Source organism: Neophocaena asiaeorientalis, unplaced genomic scaffold (assembly GCF_003031525.2).
Source record: "Neophocaena asiaeorientalis asiaeorientalis breed wild unplaced genomic scaffold, Neophocaena_asiaeorientalis_V1.1 scaffold77, whole genome shotgun sequence".
Lineage (NCBI taxonomy): Eukaryota > Metazoa > Chordata > Mammalia > Artiodactyla > Phocoenidae > Neophocaena > Neophocaena asiaeorientalis.
In genome coordinates, this window is record NW_020174645.1 from 4,337,254 (window position 1) to 4,354,383 (window position 17,130).

General features: G+C 57.7%; 1 protein-coding gene across 1 annotated transcript in view; it reads left to right on the top strand.

The window, feature by feature from the left end:
• NCOR2 (nuclear receptor corepressor 2) overlaps positions 1 to 17,130 on the top strand; it is a 191,896-nt gene that overhangs the window by 26,555 nt on the left and 148,211 nt on the right. The window contains 2 exon segments of the mRNA XM_024758467.1: positions 12,789 to 13,006; positions 14,541 to 14,635. Of these exon segments, the coding sequence (XP_024614235.1) occupies positions 12,902 to 13,006; positions 14,541 to 14,635 (200 nt within the window). The 5' untranslated portion in view covers positions 12,789 to 12,901.

Genomic DNA, 17,130 nt, shown 5'->3' on the forward strand with positions numbered 1-17,130 from the left:
GCATGGGAGGGCGGTGGGTGGGTGGGTGGGCTCCCGGCCTAGAGCAGCTATTCTTAGCAGCAGAAACATTTGTCCTTGTTCACATGTGGCGGAGGACGTCCCCCAGAGATCTGCCCTGAAATATTAGGGATGACCCCATAAATTCTTTGGAAAGCCGGCCTTGAGGGCTTGTGTGTGTGGAGGAGGGGTTTCCGGCAGCTGCACAGCTGTGGACACGTTTGCCAGATGTTGGTGCAGGGGAGTTGGTGGGAACCCAGGGGCTGCCGCCCTCACCCTCGGGGTCTCTGCACTGGCTGTGAGCCATGGGGTGGAGACTGCAGTCCAGCGGGCATTGAGAGAGCTGCTTTGGGCCTGGCCTCAGGTTTCAGGGTCCAGGGGCCCATCTCAAGGGGCAGAGAGTTTCTGGTCAGCCCTTCCCTGGGTCCAGGCCGTATGGTTGGAGGCGGCTGGTCAGTGGAGACTTCTGAGGGACCAGACTTGTGAGACGCTGGTCTGCAGGCCCAGTTGTGCCCCGTGGCCATTGGGTGCTGAGGTGAGATGGGCTGAGACCCGCCTTTGGCTGTGAGGGGCTGCTGAGTGCTAGGCAGCACCCTTGGCCACACTGTCTTTTTTCATGGGGGCTGCTCTGACAGTGGGAACCACCACAGAGCAGCTGGGTGCTCTTAGCTAGCAGTCAGGGAGTCCTCCCTGGAGGAGGTGTGTGTGTGTGTGTTCAAAATTTAAAGAAAAAAATGTTAAACTGTGGCACCACGCGCATAACAGAAAGCTGACCATCTGGACCATTTTTAAATGTACGGTCCAGTAGCGCTCAGTACGCTCACACTGCTGTGGAACCATCCCCACCATCCTCTCCAGAACCTTCCTCTCCAGGACTTCTTTTATCTTGCCGAGCAGAAGCTCTGTGCCCATTAAACACGAACCCCCCCTGTGCCTCCCCCAGGCCCTGGCACCCACCCTTTTACCTTCTGTGACTGACTCCTCTGGGCACCTCATCTGGGCGGAATCTACAGTGTTTGCCCTTTTGTGTCTGGCTTATTTCACTTAGCAGAATGTCAAGCGCTGGGTTCTGTGGCCTCTTTTCTCTTCAGTTGTTGGTTCAGTCCGACCCAGGCAGCCAAGTGGACGGACCCAGGACCCCAGCCCCTCATCCTTTAGAATCCCAGGGTCCTCCTGGGGACCCCCTTCATAGGTGCACCCCGCATCCCAGCCTCAGGGCAGGGGGTTAATCGGTTTGCCCAGGTCACACAGCCGCCGCCCAGACACCAGCCTCTTCTCTGTGTCCCATCCCCGCCTCCACCGCTTCCCTCTGCAGAGAAAATTGCCGTTTGGAAGGCCAGATGGAGGAGCCGAGTCTAATGGAAACCACGTCCCTCCTGGGGTGCCCAGAACTTAATGAGGAAGAGCCTGGAAAAATCCGGCGTCATGTTTGTGAAATACCCCAGAGGGAGGTCGTGTCGCAAGGCAAGGGTTCTCGTGTGGAACCCTGTGACCTGGTGTGCCAGGAGGTTTGTCAGGGCTGTGTTTTCTCTCTCAACCTCTCTCTCTCTTCCTTTTAAAATTAAAAGGGGAAAAAAGAAAAAGAGTCACAGAGGAAGTGATTTTGAGCAGCTCTTGCCCTGGCAGGGAAGCTGGGCCGGGCGGCTGAGCTGGCCGCAGCCCAGCGGACACAAACGTACCAATTAAATTGGAAACAGAAACGGGCCTCCTCGACAGCTCCAACCAGCAACGCATCCCTGCTTGCTTTGGGAGGGGGCCTGGGCTGGCGGTTTAGGGGATCAGAATGACGCCTGGCAGCTTTCTGGCTGTGTGACCTTGGGCAAGTGAGTCCACCTCTCTGAGCCTCGGTTTCCTGATCTGTTGAATGGGGATAATCACGTTTGGTGAGGGGATCAGATTCTTCCGGTGAGTGGGAGCCTGTGGATGAGGTAGAACCTGTCGGTAGCAAGGGGCGGGTATGAGGGACCTGGGAGGGTTTCTCCAAGCAGAATCAGTGGCAGGGGGTGGGCGGAGGTTCTCCCGGTGGCTGGGGATCCTTTTTCAGGGAGGTAAGAGGTGGGGCAGGTGCTGGGGGCATGTTTTTCCCTGGAAGGTTTTTTGTTTTCTTTTTCCTTCTTCTTCTTTTTTTTTTTTATTGGCCGAGCTGTGCAGCTTGCAGGATCTTCGTTCCCCAACCAGGGATCGAACCCGTACCCCCTACAGTGGGAGCACAGAGTCCTAACTACTGGACCGCCAGGGAAGCCCCTTCCCCGGAAGGTTTGATGCAGGATGTGGCGTTTGGGGGTCTCTCCTCCACGGCTTCCCAGCCAGGCTGCAGCGGCATTTCTGTCGCGGGACCTGGCTGTCCTGGTGCAGCTGGAGCCCGTCCCCCCTGCATGACCCCTGGGCTCAGTGCAGGCCACTATGCCCACCTCCTCAGACGCCTGGACCACGTGGGCCAAGCGATCCAGCTGAGGAGGGCGGAGTCTGGCCATGTAGCACCAGCCTGCTGACCCTCTTTGGGCCTCAGTTTCCCATCTGTAACGAGAGGGCAGTGAGTGAGACGTTGTGTAGACAAGGTCTCAGGACTGAGAAGAGCACACCCCCTTCTCCTTGTTTCCAGACTGCGAGGGCCTGCTCTCCCTGGGAAGCACCCTCTGCTTTTTCTGTTTTCAGGTGTGGGTGTGCCTGGTCTCACCTCCTGATTAGGGACTCACTCTACCGTTTGGTCGGCTCACTTCCCCCAGCCTCAGCTGGCTCATCAGCAAAGTGGGGATAGTCAAGGTCACTACCTCTGCCAGTAACATCATCACTGTCGTGGCTGGTTGCCTTGCCTGTCTCCCTCCCTCGTCCCAGTTTTTGGAGCAGCGCAGGGTAGTAACGGCCACAGCTCTTGTTCTGGGGACTCATTTATGGGTGTTGAACTTTCCATAGATCTTTTCCCAATGAATCCTCTTTCCACTGGCCCTTGGAAGAGAGTTTTACAGATGGGACAATAAAGCCCAGAGAAGTCAGGACTGTGCCCAAGGTCACACAGCTACATCGTGGCAGAGTTGGGATTTGAACCCATTTGGTCACTTTCCACACGTGGGAGCCCTTTGGCCACTTTCCACACGTAGCAACGCGCGGGCAGGAGGTGGCTTGGTGGAGAGGGTACATGTCTAGGATTAGGGCAGCCTGCTGGAGGGCACCACCTTTCCTTAGTGACTGAGGGGCTGTGACAGCTCACAGCCTCCAGGGCTCCTACTATGCATGTGATACCCGGTGGGGCTCAAACTGCAGGTCAGGAGCTCAGTCTGGGGGCGGGGAGACAGCGGGTAAACAGACGGTGGTGGTGCATGGCGTTGGGCCCGGGGGAGCGGCGGGAAGAGAGAAGCTTGCGGGAGCCCAGGCTGGCAAGTTGGAGTTGGGGTCGGGTTCTCGGGAAGTGATGGTGGAGGTGAGAGCTCCAGCCAGCCAGCCAGGCCGGACGGAGAAGGGGAACTGAGCCCTTGGCCTTTGAGTACCGTTGGCCCGGCTGGGGATAGAAACGAACATAGCTGACCAGGAGAGGGTGTGTCCATCCCACGTGGGTAGCTCCTGCCCGCCTCCAGCCGGTCGTGCCCCTAAGTGATTTTGTTGTGGGAAAACACACACGATTTACCGTTTGAACCGTATTAAAGTGTACGGTTCGTGGGCATTTAGTAGAGTGAGTGGTGTGTCACCATCACCACTGTCTCGTGCTGCGACATGTTCGTCACCCCAAGGGAAACCTAATACCCATGGACAGCCGCTCCCCTTCCTCCCCTGCCCCAGCCCCTGGCAGCCACCAGCCCGCATCTGCCTCCGTGGATTTACCTCTTCTGGACATTGCACATAGATGGCATCATTCAACATGTGGCTTGGCATGACGTTTTCATGGTTTATATGCCCCTTTTTATGGCTAAATAATATTCCAGTGAACGGATGGGCCACATTCTATGTATCTGCTCGTCAGTTGATGGACATGTGGGTTGTTTCTGTTGATACGTTTTGGCTGTTGTGAATAGTGCTGCCGTGAACATTCATGTGCGTTCTGTCTCGTCACCTCTTTTCACTTCTGGGGCTGGATGCCTGGGAGTGGAATCGCCGGGTCATATGGCGTCTCTGTGTTTAGCTTACGGAGGCGCTGCCAGACTGGTTTCCGCAGAGATTGCACCGTTCTACGTCCCCACCGGCAATATGTGAGAGTCCCTGGTTTTCAGAGAAGCCAGACATTGGGGTTTTTCTGTGAAATCCTCTTTATAATGCCTCGTGCTGAGCTGGTCGCTGGGGCCTGGCTGAGCTGGGTGGGGAGGGGGACGCAGGTCCCTGGAAGACTGCCCGGCGGGAGCAGATCCGGGGTCTGTGCCCCAGTCTGGGCCCACGGGAAGCTGTTCTTCTGGCTGTTGCTTGGCGCATGTGTGTGGCGTGATGGATTGTGTGACCCGGGGCTGTAGATCCCGCTGGCCACAGGGGAGATGTTTCTGAGGCTGGAGTGGGCTGGCTTTTCTTTTCTCCTTTTCCCCAGGAGGGAGGGGTGCTGGCTATGGCTTGAGGAGGAGAAGCGGTGCCCCGGGGAGGGTGGGCCTTGAGTCCCTCCCTTTGCGCTTCTGGAGTTCGGGACCAGAGGCAGTTTTCCCCAGGGATTCTGTGCCCAGCAGCCTGGGGCTTGGGGAGCACTTGTATGGGCTTGGGCCATGGGGAGGATGGTGCTTATGTGTGTCCCCCACGGTGGCTTGCAGGGAGCCTGACGTGGGGGGATATTAGTGGAATAAAGACACGCTTGGCTCTGGGGGTTGGTTAAAAAAGTAAGACCAGAAAACCCCTGGAAAATGGAACAGTTAAGCTGATATGCATTGGTTGATTAGGGCTCATCCATCCATCCATCCATCCATCCATCCATCCATCTGTCCGTCCGTCCTCCCTCTCCCTTCCCTTTATCTCTCCTTTATCCATCCATCTCTCATTCATCTTAGCATCAATCCTTCATCCGTCCATCCATTCCCCCTCCGTCCGTCCATCCATCCATTTCCCGGTGAGCACCTGGCTGGGCGCTTTCCCTGTTGGGACAGACCTGTCACTGGATGTCAGCTCTGATTGGCAAGCCTTTTTGTCCGACTGGTTCGCTGCTGTAGCTCCAGTGTTTGGAACAGTGCCTGTGTAGATACCCCAATAATTTCCTGATTGGCCAGAATGTGTGGAGACCCCATTGGCATGGGTTTGTTTAGCTTGGTCCCAGCTTGCGGGGGGCAGGTGGCACCTCTGTGGGCAGCAGCCTGAGTTGGCTCTGAGTACGGTGACCCTCAGCTACTCCAGGCCGCCGCCCCTCGGGCAGGGCCAAGGACAGGCTGTGATTGGGGTCCTGGCTCCTTCTTAGGGAGCCCAGTGACCTCTTTGCCAGGTAAGGGGCAAGGAAGCTGGTCTTCCTCCTTTAACAGAGTTAGGATTACAGGTGGGTCAGCCCTTTTATGCACAGAGGCCTGCACCCGTGGCTCCTTGGCAGGGGGTGCAGCTGAAGTTTCCTTGGGTGCAGAGATGCCAGGGGCAGGTTTGATATAGGAGACCCTTCACATCACCCCTGCCCAGAGGTGTGGCATCCTTCCCATCTCACTTGGAGTGAAAGCCCCATGTGACCTCCGCTCTCACCATTCGGGTCTCCCTGCTGTTCCTCTCCCACCTCAGGGCCTTTGCACTTGCTGTTCCCTCTGCCTGGAACACCCTTCCAAGACATCTGCTGGTTCCCTCTCTCCCCTCCTCCACAACTTTGCTTAAAGATGCCTTCCGGTGAGGCTGTCCCGGACCACCCACTTTAAAACTGCACCTCACCCCCCATCCCCTGCCTACCCACCTCACGCTTCTGTTTTTCTCCATAGCACAGATACTGTCCAACACCCTGTAATTACTCCCGTCTCACCCAGTGGAATGTCAGCTCCGCGAGGGCGGGGAGTTTGGGTCTGTTATTCTCTGCTGCGTCCCGGCACCTGTCCCACAGGAGGCGCCTATAAAGCGTGGTTGGCAGCGGGCAGCAGCCAGGGCAGGGGGCAGGAACTTTGCCTTTGCCCCTGTCCATGTGGGCCATACAGGCTCCTGTGAGCCAGGCCGGGTGAGGCTCACCCATGCCACTTCCCATCTTCATCTTATGACTTAGTTCAGAGCTGGGCTCCTGGGCATCTCTTCTGCGCCATGAGCCCCTGCAGAAGGTGGCCATCAAATGCTTGGCTGGTCCCCGATTTTTACAGCGTGCCAGAAGCTAGAAACACAAGGTGGGAGCAGTCAGCTTCATTCTAGCTGGTGTCTCCATAGCAGCTTAACCTCACACCCCGGAACTGCTTCTGTCCTCAAGTCCTGCCCCATCCGCCCTCCACTGCCCCAGGGCTGGCTTCCGGGTCTCCATTCTCCTCGGGCCAAGCCGCCTGGTGCCTTTTTGTTTAGTAGATATTTATTGGGTGCCTACTTTGTGCCAGGCTCTGGGATATAGCAGTGAACAAAGCAAATATTTATTGAGCACCTATTGTATTGGGTTAAATGACGTCCTCCCCAAATTCACGTCCACCCGGAACCTATGAGTGTGATTTGATTGGGAGAGGGGGTCTCTTGCAGACGTAATTAGTTAAGATGAGGTCACACTGGAGAGGGTGGGCCTTAAGTATAATTGGAGTCCTTATAAGAAGGGCAAGCATAGGCACATGGGAAGAAAGGCCATGTGAAGATGGGCAGAGATTGGAGCAGTGGGGCCTCAAGGAAACCTGGAGGCGCCAGGAGCTGGAAGGGACAAGGAAGGATCGTCCCCTGGAGCCTCTGGAGGGAGTGTGGCCCTGCTGACACCTGGAGTTTGGACTTCTGGCCTCCAGATCAGTGGGAGGATCCATTTCCGTTGTCTTTAGCCATCCACTTTGTGGTAGTTTGTTACGGCAGCTCCAGGAAAATAATACACCTACTGTGTGCCAGGCACCACGCCCCTCATGGGGGGGTTCAGCAGTCAATTAAAACAAACATTTATGGAGCAGCTACTATATGTCAGACACTGAGGAGACCGGCGGGGTCCCTGCCCGCAGGCTCCCAGCACACGTGTGTGTCCCTGGCCCGAGACAGGCTGGCTGGGGTGGGGTGTCGTAGACCGTGTCCCCTCTGTGGGCCACTCGAGCGCCGCGGGGGGTTCTGAGGAGCGCGCGGGTCAGCGCTGACAGCTGATTTTAAATTCTGAAGCTTCCCCACCTGCCACAAGTCCCAGCGTCGGTCCTGTTAGTTCCAAGAAAATGTCAGGCATGTGCAGTGCAGACAGCTCCCCTTTCATCTTCCTGGGCTCAGGTCTGAAGGCTCCCAGGCACATTTCAGCTTCCGTTCCGGCCCCTTAGCAAACACCCCCTCCGCCTCCCCGTGCCCTCAGAGACATCCCAGCCCCAGTGGCTATAACCCCACCCTCCCCGATCTGAGCCTGGCTGCTCTGACTCGGAAAATCTGTGGAATGTGTCTTGGTGTGGCCTCCCTGGCCGTCTTGCCTGGGGCCCGAGAGGGGATGTCCGGGCAGGATGGAAAACTTCCCCCCGGAAAGAGGCCTCTGCCCAGCAGGGTCAGGGGATGCAGGTGTGGTGGGCTCCAGCCTCACCTCGTGTTACTGGCGCTCACCTCCGCCTGACAGTTTCGTTCGTTGAGCACCTGCTGTGTGCCCGGCGCTATGTTAGGCCCTGCAAGGCAGACACAGAATCACAGGCAGTGAGCTTTCTCCGTGGATGGAACACGGGCTTGGCAGGCTTGTGGGGTGCTGCCGAATCAGACCCACAGCCTGTGGGGCTCTCCCAGGGCGGCTGCGTGGCCCTGGCCCTGTGCACGGGTGCTCCCAGCATGGGCTGGGCCTGCGGTGTGCAGCCCTCCTCCAGCCGGCTCTGTGGGCCCGTGGTTTTTGGTTTGGATATGCGAGGCCTGGTGGGGCTTGCGGTGTCCCCGTCCTATGGGACTCGGGAGCATCGCATGCCACCTGGCAAAGCCAGTCCTTAACCTCGACAGAGCGCTCTCTCTTCCCCGTGGAGCCCGGACTTGGCTGAGTTTGCCTTATTGAGCACCTGCTGTTTACCAGGCACCCTTCACAGGTGTGCTGTCCTCCTGGGTCCGTGGAGCAGGGACACGCATGTTCCCTGTCTACAGTGGAGGAAACTGAGGACAGAGCCCCGAGGCACCTTGCCCGAGGGGGGAATGACAGGCCCCTGTCCCTGGGGGGCGGCTCGGCCTCCCTCACCCCCAGAGCAAGATGTGTCTTTGGCTGGCAGGCTCCTTCTCTACTTGCACGCCGTCTGCGGCTGCTTCTCTGTTACTGCTATCCCGATCCCACCGGTGTCATCTCGTTTAGGGACACTTGCGAGAGCCCCCAGGCCTCTGGGTTACACACTCGCTCTTCACAGCGCCTGCTTGTCAAACACCCCGATCCTTTCCTCTCTCCCTCCACCACCTTCCGTGGCTCCCCATTGCCCTTTGAACAAAATCCATCCTTTCCATGGTTCGTGGGCCTTGAATGACTTGATGAATTTCTCAAGCACGAGATGCCTGGTCTCATCTCCGGGGTCTTGCTCAGGTGGTGGCCTCTGCCTGGAGCCCCCTCCCCCAGCTGTGTCTTGTTCACGCTCCAGAAAGTTCTCTCTGCCACCCCCTCGCCCTCCCCAAGGCCTCCGGAGCCCCCAGCCTGCTCTCAGAAGTCACTATTTGCTGCTTGTCTGCACAACGCCGGGGCACCGAGACCCTCTGTGGCCTGGACCCTGCCTCATTCACTAGCCTGGAGCTCAGCTCACAGTGGGGAGCCCAAAGGGTCTGGAGATCAACGGATGTCCACCACCCTCTCCTGACCCCAAAGCTCCCAGATCCTGCAGTGATATTGGGGCCCCTGTATCGCATTCCTGCTCTAACCTGGATCCATTTCTCAGAACCCTTTTCAGCCAAGACCAGATCCAGGAGACCCAACGTTGCCCCGTGGATTGCTCTCATCCTCTCCTACCCTTGTCTATGGTGAAGTAATGTCATATTTTTTCCTGGCGCGCACCTCCAAACGTTGCTGATAAGGTCAAAGCTTAATCCCCACCCCTGCCCCGCCGTTCACAGTGTTATGCAAACACCACTTTTATCTAGTTTCGAAACATTTCCGTCATTGCATGGTAACCCCCATACCCATGAGTCGCTCCACACCCCTCCATCCCACCCCCCGCCCTTGGCAACCACCAGTCTGCTTTCTGTCTCTGTGGATTTATCGTTCTGGACATTTCCTATAAGTGGAATCATATGGTATCTGTCCTTTCGTGTCTGGCTTCTGTCACTTGGCATCACGTGTGCAATGTTCATCCACGTTGTGACATGTGTCAGTGCTTGGTTCTTTTTTATAGCTGAATCATATTCCGTTGTACAGATAGACCACGTTCTGTTTATTTCTCCACTCATTGGTTGATGGGCACTTGGGTTGTTTCCACCTTTGGCTATAGTGAATACTGCTGCTGTGAATACCTTGATTTGTTTCAGTCTCTGTTTTCCATTCTTTTGGGTATATGCCTAGGAGTGGAATTGCTGGGTCCTACGGTAATTCTGTGTTTAACATTTTTAGGAACTGTCAAACTATTTTCCTAAAAATAATTTTTTTTTTCAAGTTGGCAAAAAATATGGCTAAGGTTGGGGGAGATAGAAATGGAGCTTATTAAAATAAGCTCGTGGTGAATGTGGGAGGTGCAACATCCCCAGAGTCCCCTGGCTTCGGGGACAACCTGCACATGGGGATGCTGGGCCATGGAGCTGGCGGAGTGATCCTCTGACAGGTGGGTGGTGGGGGCATGAACCCCGAGCTCGGCGGTGGGCACTCTGTGAACACTGAGGTCGTGGGAAGCCAGGCCTTGGCACGAGGAGGGTGGGGAAGTGGCCGAGGATTCTCCAGGGCTGCTTTGAAAAGGTGTCACTTCCCTGGCTTCTGGAGCCCACGTGCAGTGCACGCCGTGAGCATCTTTCCGGGGCTGCCATCCCTCAGTCGGCCTTTCATTAGGCAAAGGAGTTTAGAAATCTACTGGTAAATTAGACTTCTCACCGCCTCATGCAATGCGAAGTCACATAGCAACTTGGAAGTTGCGCGTGGTGCCCTTGGAAAGGCAAGCAGATTGGGCTTCTCTCTGCCCAGCTGCTGCTCTCTTCCTCTTGCAGAGAGCGGGCAACCGTTTAAAACCCAGAGAGAGGGCTTCCCTGGTGGCGCAGCGGTTGAGAGTCTGCCTGCCGATGCAGGGGACGCGGGTTCGTGCCCCGGTCCGGGAAGATCCCACATGCCGCGGAGCGGCTGGGCCCGTGAGCCACGGCCGCTGAGCCTGCGCGTCCGGAGCCTGTGCTCCGCAACGGGAGAGGCCACAGCAGTGAGAGGCCCGCGTATCACACACAAAAAACAAAAAACCAAAATAAAGCCCAGAGAGAGGCCGGAATAGAACTGGCTTTGCTGCATCAGACCACCAGGGTCTGCTGGGCTTTGTGATGAGCTGGGACACAGGGAATTCTGGGACAGGGTCCAGCACTGGTGGCCACAACTGACCCCTCTCCCAAGGCCAGTCTCTTGTCTCTGGGCTGCCGGAGGGCTGCCGTGTTGCTCTTGGTGGGGACTGGCGGGGGCAGCTCTGCCTCCCTTCCATGTCCACAACATCGCTGTGACCGGACTGCAGCTACTGCAGGGACAGAACTAGTGACTGTAGTAATAGTAGCTCCCATTTGCTGAGCAGGACTGTTCCCACGTTCATAAGAATTACACAGTGCACCCTGTCGCGGTGTCTGGGAAAAGTCCACGTGGGCTTTCTTCGTGAGGTGGTCATAGGTGTGGCAGTTTGGACTCTGGAATTCTTTGGCTTTGCAGTGTTGGAAGGATTGACAGCACCCGATGGAAAGGTTGCCTCCTTTGTGACTCCCTCCTTCTCTGGGTGAGTCAGAACTTTTGATGGCAAGTGACAGACAGCTGGGTTGGGCTGGCAAAGGCAAAACACACAGAAGGAGTGCCTTGGCTTCCCTAAATGAAGAAGCAGCTTTGATCTGCCTTCAGGCATGGCTGTATCAGGACCCAGCTGTGCTCTCTCTACCCTTCAGATCTGCCTTCCTGGGGGTGTGGTCTCCGGTAGGTCCCTGCCAAGTGGTGGCCCCCCGAGAGCTCCAGGCTTTCATGCTCCTGGCTTACAGCCCCATGGATAGTGCCTGTTTCTGGTTCCTTCTCAGAGTCTCAAGACTGACTCTCATTGGCTCAGATTGGGTCAGATGCCCATCCCTGAACCAATTGCTGGCCCAGGGGAAGCAGGAATCTGATTGGCCAGGCCCAGATCACATGATCACTCCTGGAGTCTGGGGAGGGAAGATGGTTGCTAAAAAAAAAAGTCGAGTCTACTGTAGCAGGAGATGGGGGTGGGAAGTGGGATGCAGTCATGGCCCCCAGGTCGGGGGGAAGGGGGTCTTGTTCTTCCTTTGACCACCATGATCTCAATCTTCCCCCCAATATCCCTCCACATCAGGCCTCCAAAGGGCAGAGGGTTAGGGCGTCCACGCCCTTGAAAGACAGTTGTCAGTGGAGGGCAGGGCGATGAGGGGTGTTGTGATGAAGGTACAGGGAGCTGGGGGTACACACGAGATGCAACCCCAGCCCGAGAGGGTACATCGCATGGGGGCATCCAGGTGCCGGGCCCCTGCGCCATCTTGGATTCTCCTTAGCTCCTGGGTGGCGGGTGTGACTGAGGGGTTTGCACATGGCAGGGGCCTGATGGACACCCCTTTTCTGAGTGGCTGAGTGTGGAGGAGGCCTGAGACCTGCCCGGCTTTCAGCCCGGGCCTGGGTGGCGGAGCCAGTTATAACCTTGGGCAGGCTGCATGGAGCAGTGGCTGGTGGAGAAGGGAGAGAAGGGTCCTGGGGAGGTTGGGGCCCCCCGGAGATTTCTGGGCAAAGGCCCGTTCTGACCGGGGGCTCTCTTGCTCTCTTGACTTGAGTCCTTTCTTCTTCCTGGGCCTCAGTTTCCCCATCTGTAAAGCCAGTGGATTCCTTCCATCATGGACACATGAGTGCTTTCTTCCCCGTGGACAGCATCCTTTGCCTGCCCCTCCGGGAGCCACAGGGGGCCCAGCCGGCTCTCATCCGTGTCCTCTGCTGTTTCCCCAGTGTGGCCCTCGGGCTCCCAGTCTCTTCGCTCTCAGTTCACGTCCGGGCCAACCTCACTTCTGTCCTGCTCCCCCATTGTAGTGTCACTCACCCTCCCCAGAGGGTCACTGGGAGGCCCAGGCAGGCCCGACCTTGCCCGGGGTTACACTGTGACCTGTGTTCTGCCCGAGCCGACCCCGTTCACCACCATCACCCTGGACGGGTGTACGGACTTTTCCCCTCCTGGGACAGCAGTCGCCTGCCTGAGCTGCCAGGTGCTTTCGGCGAACCTTGCCCTGGTGACTCAAACTGGCAGAGGACTTGGGGTGGGGTTGGGGGGGCTGAGGGTGCTTGGGAGCCATGGTGGGGGGGGTCGTGGGGGCAGTGCCCGCAGAGTTAGAGCTCTCGTGCCTGCTGAGCGAGGGCCTTGGCAGTGGGGGAGGACACGGCTGTCACCGATGTGGCTTGTGCCGCAGCCGCTGGCCTGTGGCTTGGAGAGGCCTCAGACACCACGTGGCGTCTCCCGCTGCTGTCAGTGGGCACGGAGCTTGCCAGTGGCATGGAGGAGGGTCCCGGAGGACCCCTGTCTCCTCTCTCTTCCTCACAGGGGCCACAGGAAGGACTTGGGGCCCCGCCAGGGTCTGCAAGGAGCAGCCGCCCTGGGACTGATCTCGCTTTTGCTTTTCTGGTCTCACAGGTGCCTGGGACAGGGTGGCCCTCGAGCAGATGACGAAGACTGGCTTTTAATCCTTGGAGACCATTGAGAGGGAGCTTACAGGGGCCCACGAGCCCCCCTGGACGCCCACCACCATGTCGGGGTCCACGCAGCCCGTGGCACAGACGTGGAGGGCCACCGAGCCCCGTTACCCGCCCCACGGCGTTTCCTACCCCGTGCAGATCGCCCGGCCACACACGGTAAGCGGCACAAATGTGCACCTGGGGTCACCTTTGGGGCCTTCTCTTGTCCCTGGGTTCCTTTTTCTCCCCATCGTTGTGTGAGTGGCGGGGGGGTGGCCTGCTGGGGAGGGAGCGGGCGTGCCCTTGGTCAGCTCTTTCTTTTTAAAAAAAAATGTTTTGCTGCGCCGCGTGGCCTGTGAGATCTTCGTTCCCTGACCAGGGATCGAACCCGTGCCCCCTGCAGTGGAAGCATAGAGTCTTAAACATTGGACTGCCAGGGAAGTACCGTTGGTCAGCTCTTCCGAGCTGCACCCCACTCTGTCCACCTCCTAGTGGGGGCCCCCTTTCCTGACTTTATCTCTAGTTGCCTGTGGCCCTGAGGATGAGGCTTGGTTATGTTCTGTATCCTCAGGGGCTTGCCAGAGGGCTCTCAGGGTCCTGGGCCTCCCCCGTTTGGCCTCCTGGCTGCTTGGTGAGGGACTGTGAGGCTTTGCAGTTGCAGCTGGGGTCAGAGCTTGCTGTGCCGGCCCCTATGTGAACACGCCTGTATCTGTCCTGCTTGGCTGGTGTGGTCCCTCCTAAGATGCAGAGAGGAAGTGGCAGGGGAGGGCTTTTCTATCTTCCATGAGCGAGATGTGTCTGCATATGAGCTCAGTGGGCCAGCCTGAGGGTGTCCCAAGAACAGTGACCTCTTGAGGATCGGGCCCCCAAGATGCTTTTGAGAGCCAGCTGTGATAAACGGGCACATTCTGGATGGGGTCGTCGAATCCTCACAAGCAACCCGATGAAAGAGCACCTTGCATTATCGTCCCATTTTGAAGATGAGGAGACTGAGGCTGGGAGGTTAAATGATAGGCCTCGGGTTAAAGCACCGTGAGAAGGCAGTCGGCTTCAGCTTCAGGACCCTGGGCCCCTGTGAGATGGATGACTATTTACCGGTCACCTACTGTGTACCCAGGGCCGAGGACTGTGCTCCTGGGGGTCCTTTACTATCAAGTGTGGTCATCACCTTTATCATAATCACGGTAACAAAAGTAAGCTTTGTCGTCGGAGTGCTTACCACAGGGTGAGCATTTTGTTTATGCTCTTTATGTATACAGTTGCACTCGCTTCTCTTCATCACTGAAGTGAGGGTACGCGTATGCTCTGCACTTTGTAGACGGGGAACATTTTGCAGGTGAGGAAACAGGACAAGTCGCTTAATGATTCTGAGCCTCGGTTGTTCATCCATAAAATGGAGTAACGAGAGCATCTGTCTCCTAGATTCTCCTGGGGATTAACCGTGATGATCTGCGGAAGGTCCTTATGACAGTGCCTGGCAGACACTCAGCCAGCTGTGTCCACTTGCAATACTGTCATTGTCACTACAGCTGCTTGGAGGGGCTGCCTCCCCTGGGGGCTCCTGGCGGTTGCCTCTGGTTTCTCTTCCTTCTCGTCCCCTCCTGCCAGATTCCTGCCCCTCTCCCACTCCCTCCCCAAGGGCCCAGACTCGGTTAGTCCTTGAGTCCCTATGGCCCCTGCCATCCTGCAATCCCCCCATCCTTTGCCCCAGCTGGGCCCTCTCGCAGTCACTTGGAGTCAGCAGCTGATCTCAGACACCGCCCGCACTTTTCCCGCTGGGCCATCAGTGACACAGGATGCGGCCGGGTAGGACCCAGTGGTCACTTCCTCCAGGCAGGAGGCTGACGCCGGGGGTGGGCAGGGGCCCTGGGTAGCTACGAGGCAGGGCATCCTTATCCTGTGTGGTGGCAGCAGTGGGGCCCCACTTCCTGATCACCCTGCCTCGTGCTTGGGCGACCCAGCTGGGGGCCCCTGCTTGTTACTGCAAAGGCAGGAACAAGAATTCTAGGCATCCTGGGGGAGGGGGGAGTCTTGCTCTCCTGGGCATGTGTCCGGGGCTGGAGCCACTTTTCTTTGGCTGGTGGGAGGTGAGTGTTGGGACTGTAATCTGGAGGTCCCCCTGCAGCCCTGTGCCCCCTAACCCCTTACCGCCAGCCCACTGTACAGGCAGGGTTTGTGAGATGCCCCCATTTTGGGGGGCAGAGGGTTTTTGGAAGACAGAGGGCGGAGGAAAAGGGAAAAAGGCGTGGAAGGCAAATGCCCCATCCAAGGGCCAGGTGGGAACCCAGGGGTCCCAGCTCCTTGTACAGTAGTTGAGGCAGGTCTGCTGGGCTGAGGGGGCGGGGCCTGGACCCCGTGACCTGTGACCTTCCTGGGACTCAGCTCACTCCCGTACCTGCTCCCAATGGGCTTCCATCCAGGGTGGCACCTCCTGGCCCTGGAGGCTTCTTCCAGGGTGTCTGGGCATGGGGCTGCTTTGATGGTGAGTCCCCCCCGCCCAGAGCCCAGAAGAACCTCCAGATGTGGCTTTGAATCCCTGTTCCTCCCAACTCACCGAGTGACATTTGGCTGCTCACTTAACCCCGTGGGGGCAGCCCCAGTTTTCCCATCTGCAATATGGGTGTTGTGGGCTTAAGCATCACTGGCAGGTGTTTGCGAGGTGCCCGGGGCGGTGTCTGTACGTGGCAGCCGCCTCTTTCCTCCTGGCGGGGTGGCAGGAGACCAAAGGGGCTCTGCACTCTGAGAGGGGCGGTGGGAGCTGCCTTCTCCGCTGGCCTGTGCCTCAGCCTGCGTCGTGTCCAGGCTGCCTGGTGTGTTACGCTGGCGCAGATGGAGGGCTTAATTCCAGGTGTGCTTACCCTGACCCAGCCTCAGGCACACTCTGAGCCTCTCTTCATGGTGCCGGTACGCATGGCTCGTTCAATCCCACCCGCTCCACCCTCAGAGCCTCTCTGAGCCCTGTTCTCTCCTCCTCTGTGGTCTCGGCTTCCCTCGCCCACAGTATCAGGACCCCACATCTTTCCCTGAGGGTCCTGGCGGGCTCCTGGCACTGAGGGTCTCCCAGGATTGAGGGTCCCAACACATCCTCCCCTCCTTGTCTCCTTTCCAGCTTTCTAGAGCCCAGCTCGATTCTGCCTTCTCTCCCAAGCCCCGCGGCACCCCCTGAGCTCTCTCGAGTTCCTGCAAGCTTTGCACTAAATGAATGTGTTAAATAAAGTCCAAAGACACGGGAGTCGATCCCAGCGCCACTCCTGCCTGCTGTGTGGCCTTAGGCAAGTTACTTAGCCTCTCTGTGCTTTAGTGTTAGAAGGGCTTTTCAGAGCACAGACTCTGGAGCCGGACCGCTGGCATTCATGTCCTGCCTCAGTGACTTCCTGGCTGTGAAACTTTGGACGAGTGGTCTTACCGCCCTGTTGCTCAGTTTCCCCATCAGTTGAGCGAGGGTAGTTATAAGACCCTGAGGGTCAAGTTAGTTGACATGTGCAGAGGCCTCTGCACAACGCCCGGGCTGAGGAAGCGCGACTGATACGGTGCAGTGTTGATGACTTTGATGCTGCTGCTGTCATGACGACAACGTGCCCACTAGTATCCTTTTGCGAATGGCCCCCAGGGTACACTGTGGGCTTTTCCTCTAGAGGAGGGACTGGCAAACCTTCTCTGTAAATATTTCAGGCTTTTCCGGCCACTCGGTCTCGGTCACAACTACTCCGGCACTGTTGCCATCCTAGCGTGAAAGCAGCTCAGCCAACACGTACAGGAATGGCCGTGGCCGTGTGCCAGTGACACCTGACGAAACAGGCCGAGCCTGGCTTTGGCCTTGGGCCCCGTTTGCTGACTCCTGCCCTAGATCAGTGCTTATCAGGCCCTCTGTGGGAAGGACCAGTCTGTTTCATTTCCAGTTTGTCACAAATGGATACATGGTCCTTCCGCACGTGACGCAGTTCGCGGGCACGGGGACGGGTCTAGGCTGAGGCCAGCAGGACTGTGTTGGCCGTGCGCTCAGATGCCGCAGTTCGCGGGCACGGGGACGGGTCTAGGCCGAGGCCAGCAGGACTGTGTTGGCCGTGCGCTCAGATGCCGTGGTCCCGTCAACAAGCTCTCAAGTAGGCTCTGAATCCTCTCGTCTTCAGCGCTCCCCCGAGACCGAGGGTCACGGACGCAGGAGCCTGCTTGGGCCACGTACATGTGTGAGGGCAGCAGGTGGGGTTGGAATGTTTTGTTAACATGGGGAGGGTTCTCGTGTTCTGAGACGTGGCTGGAGGTTTCTAGCCTGAGTGCCTGGTGTCTTCAGGCTCCTGTGA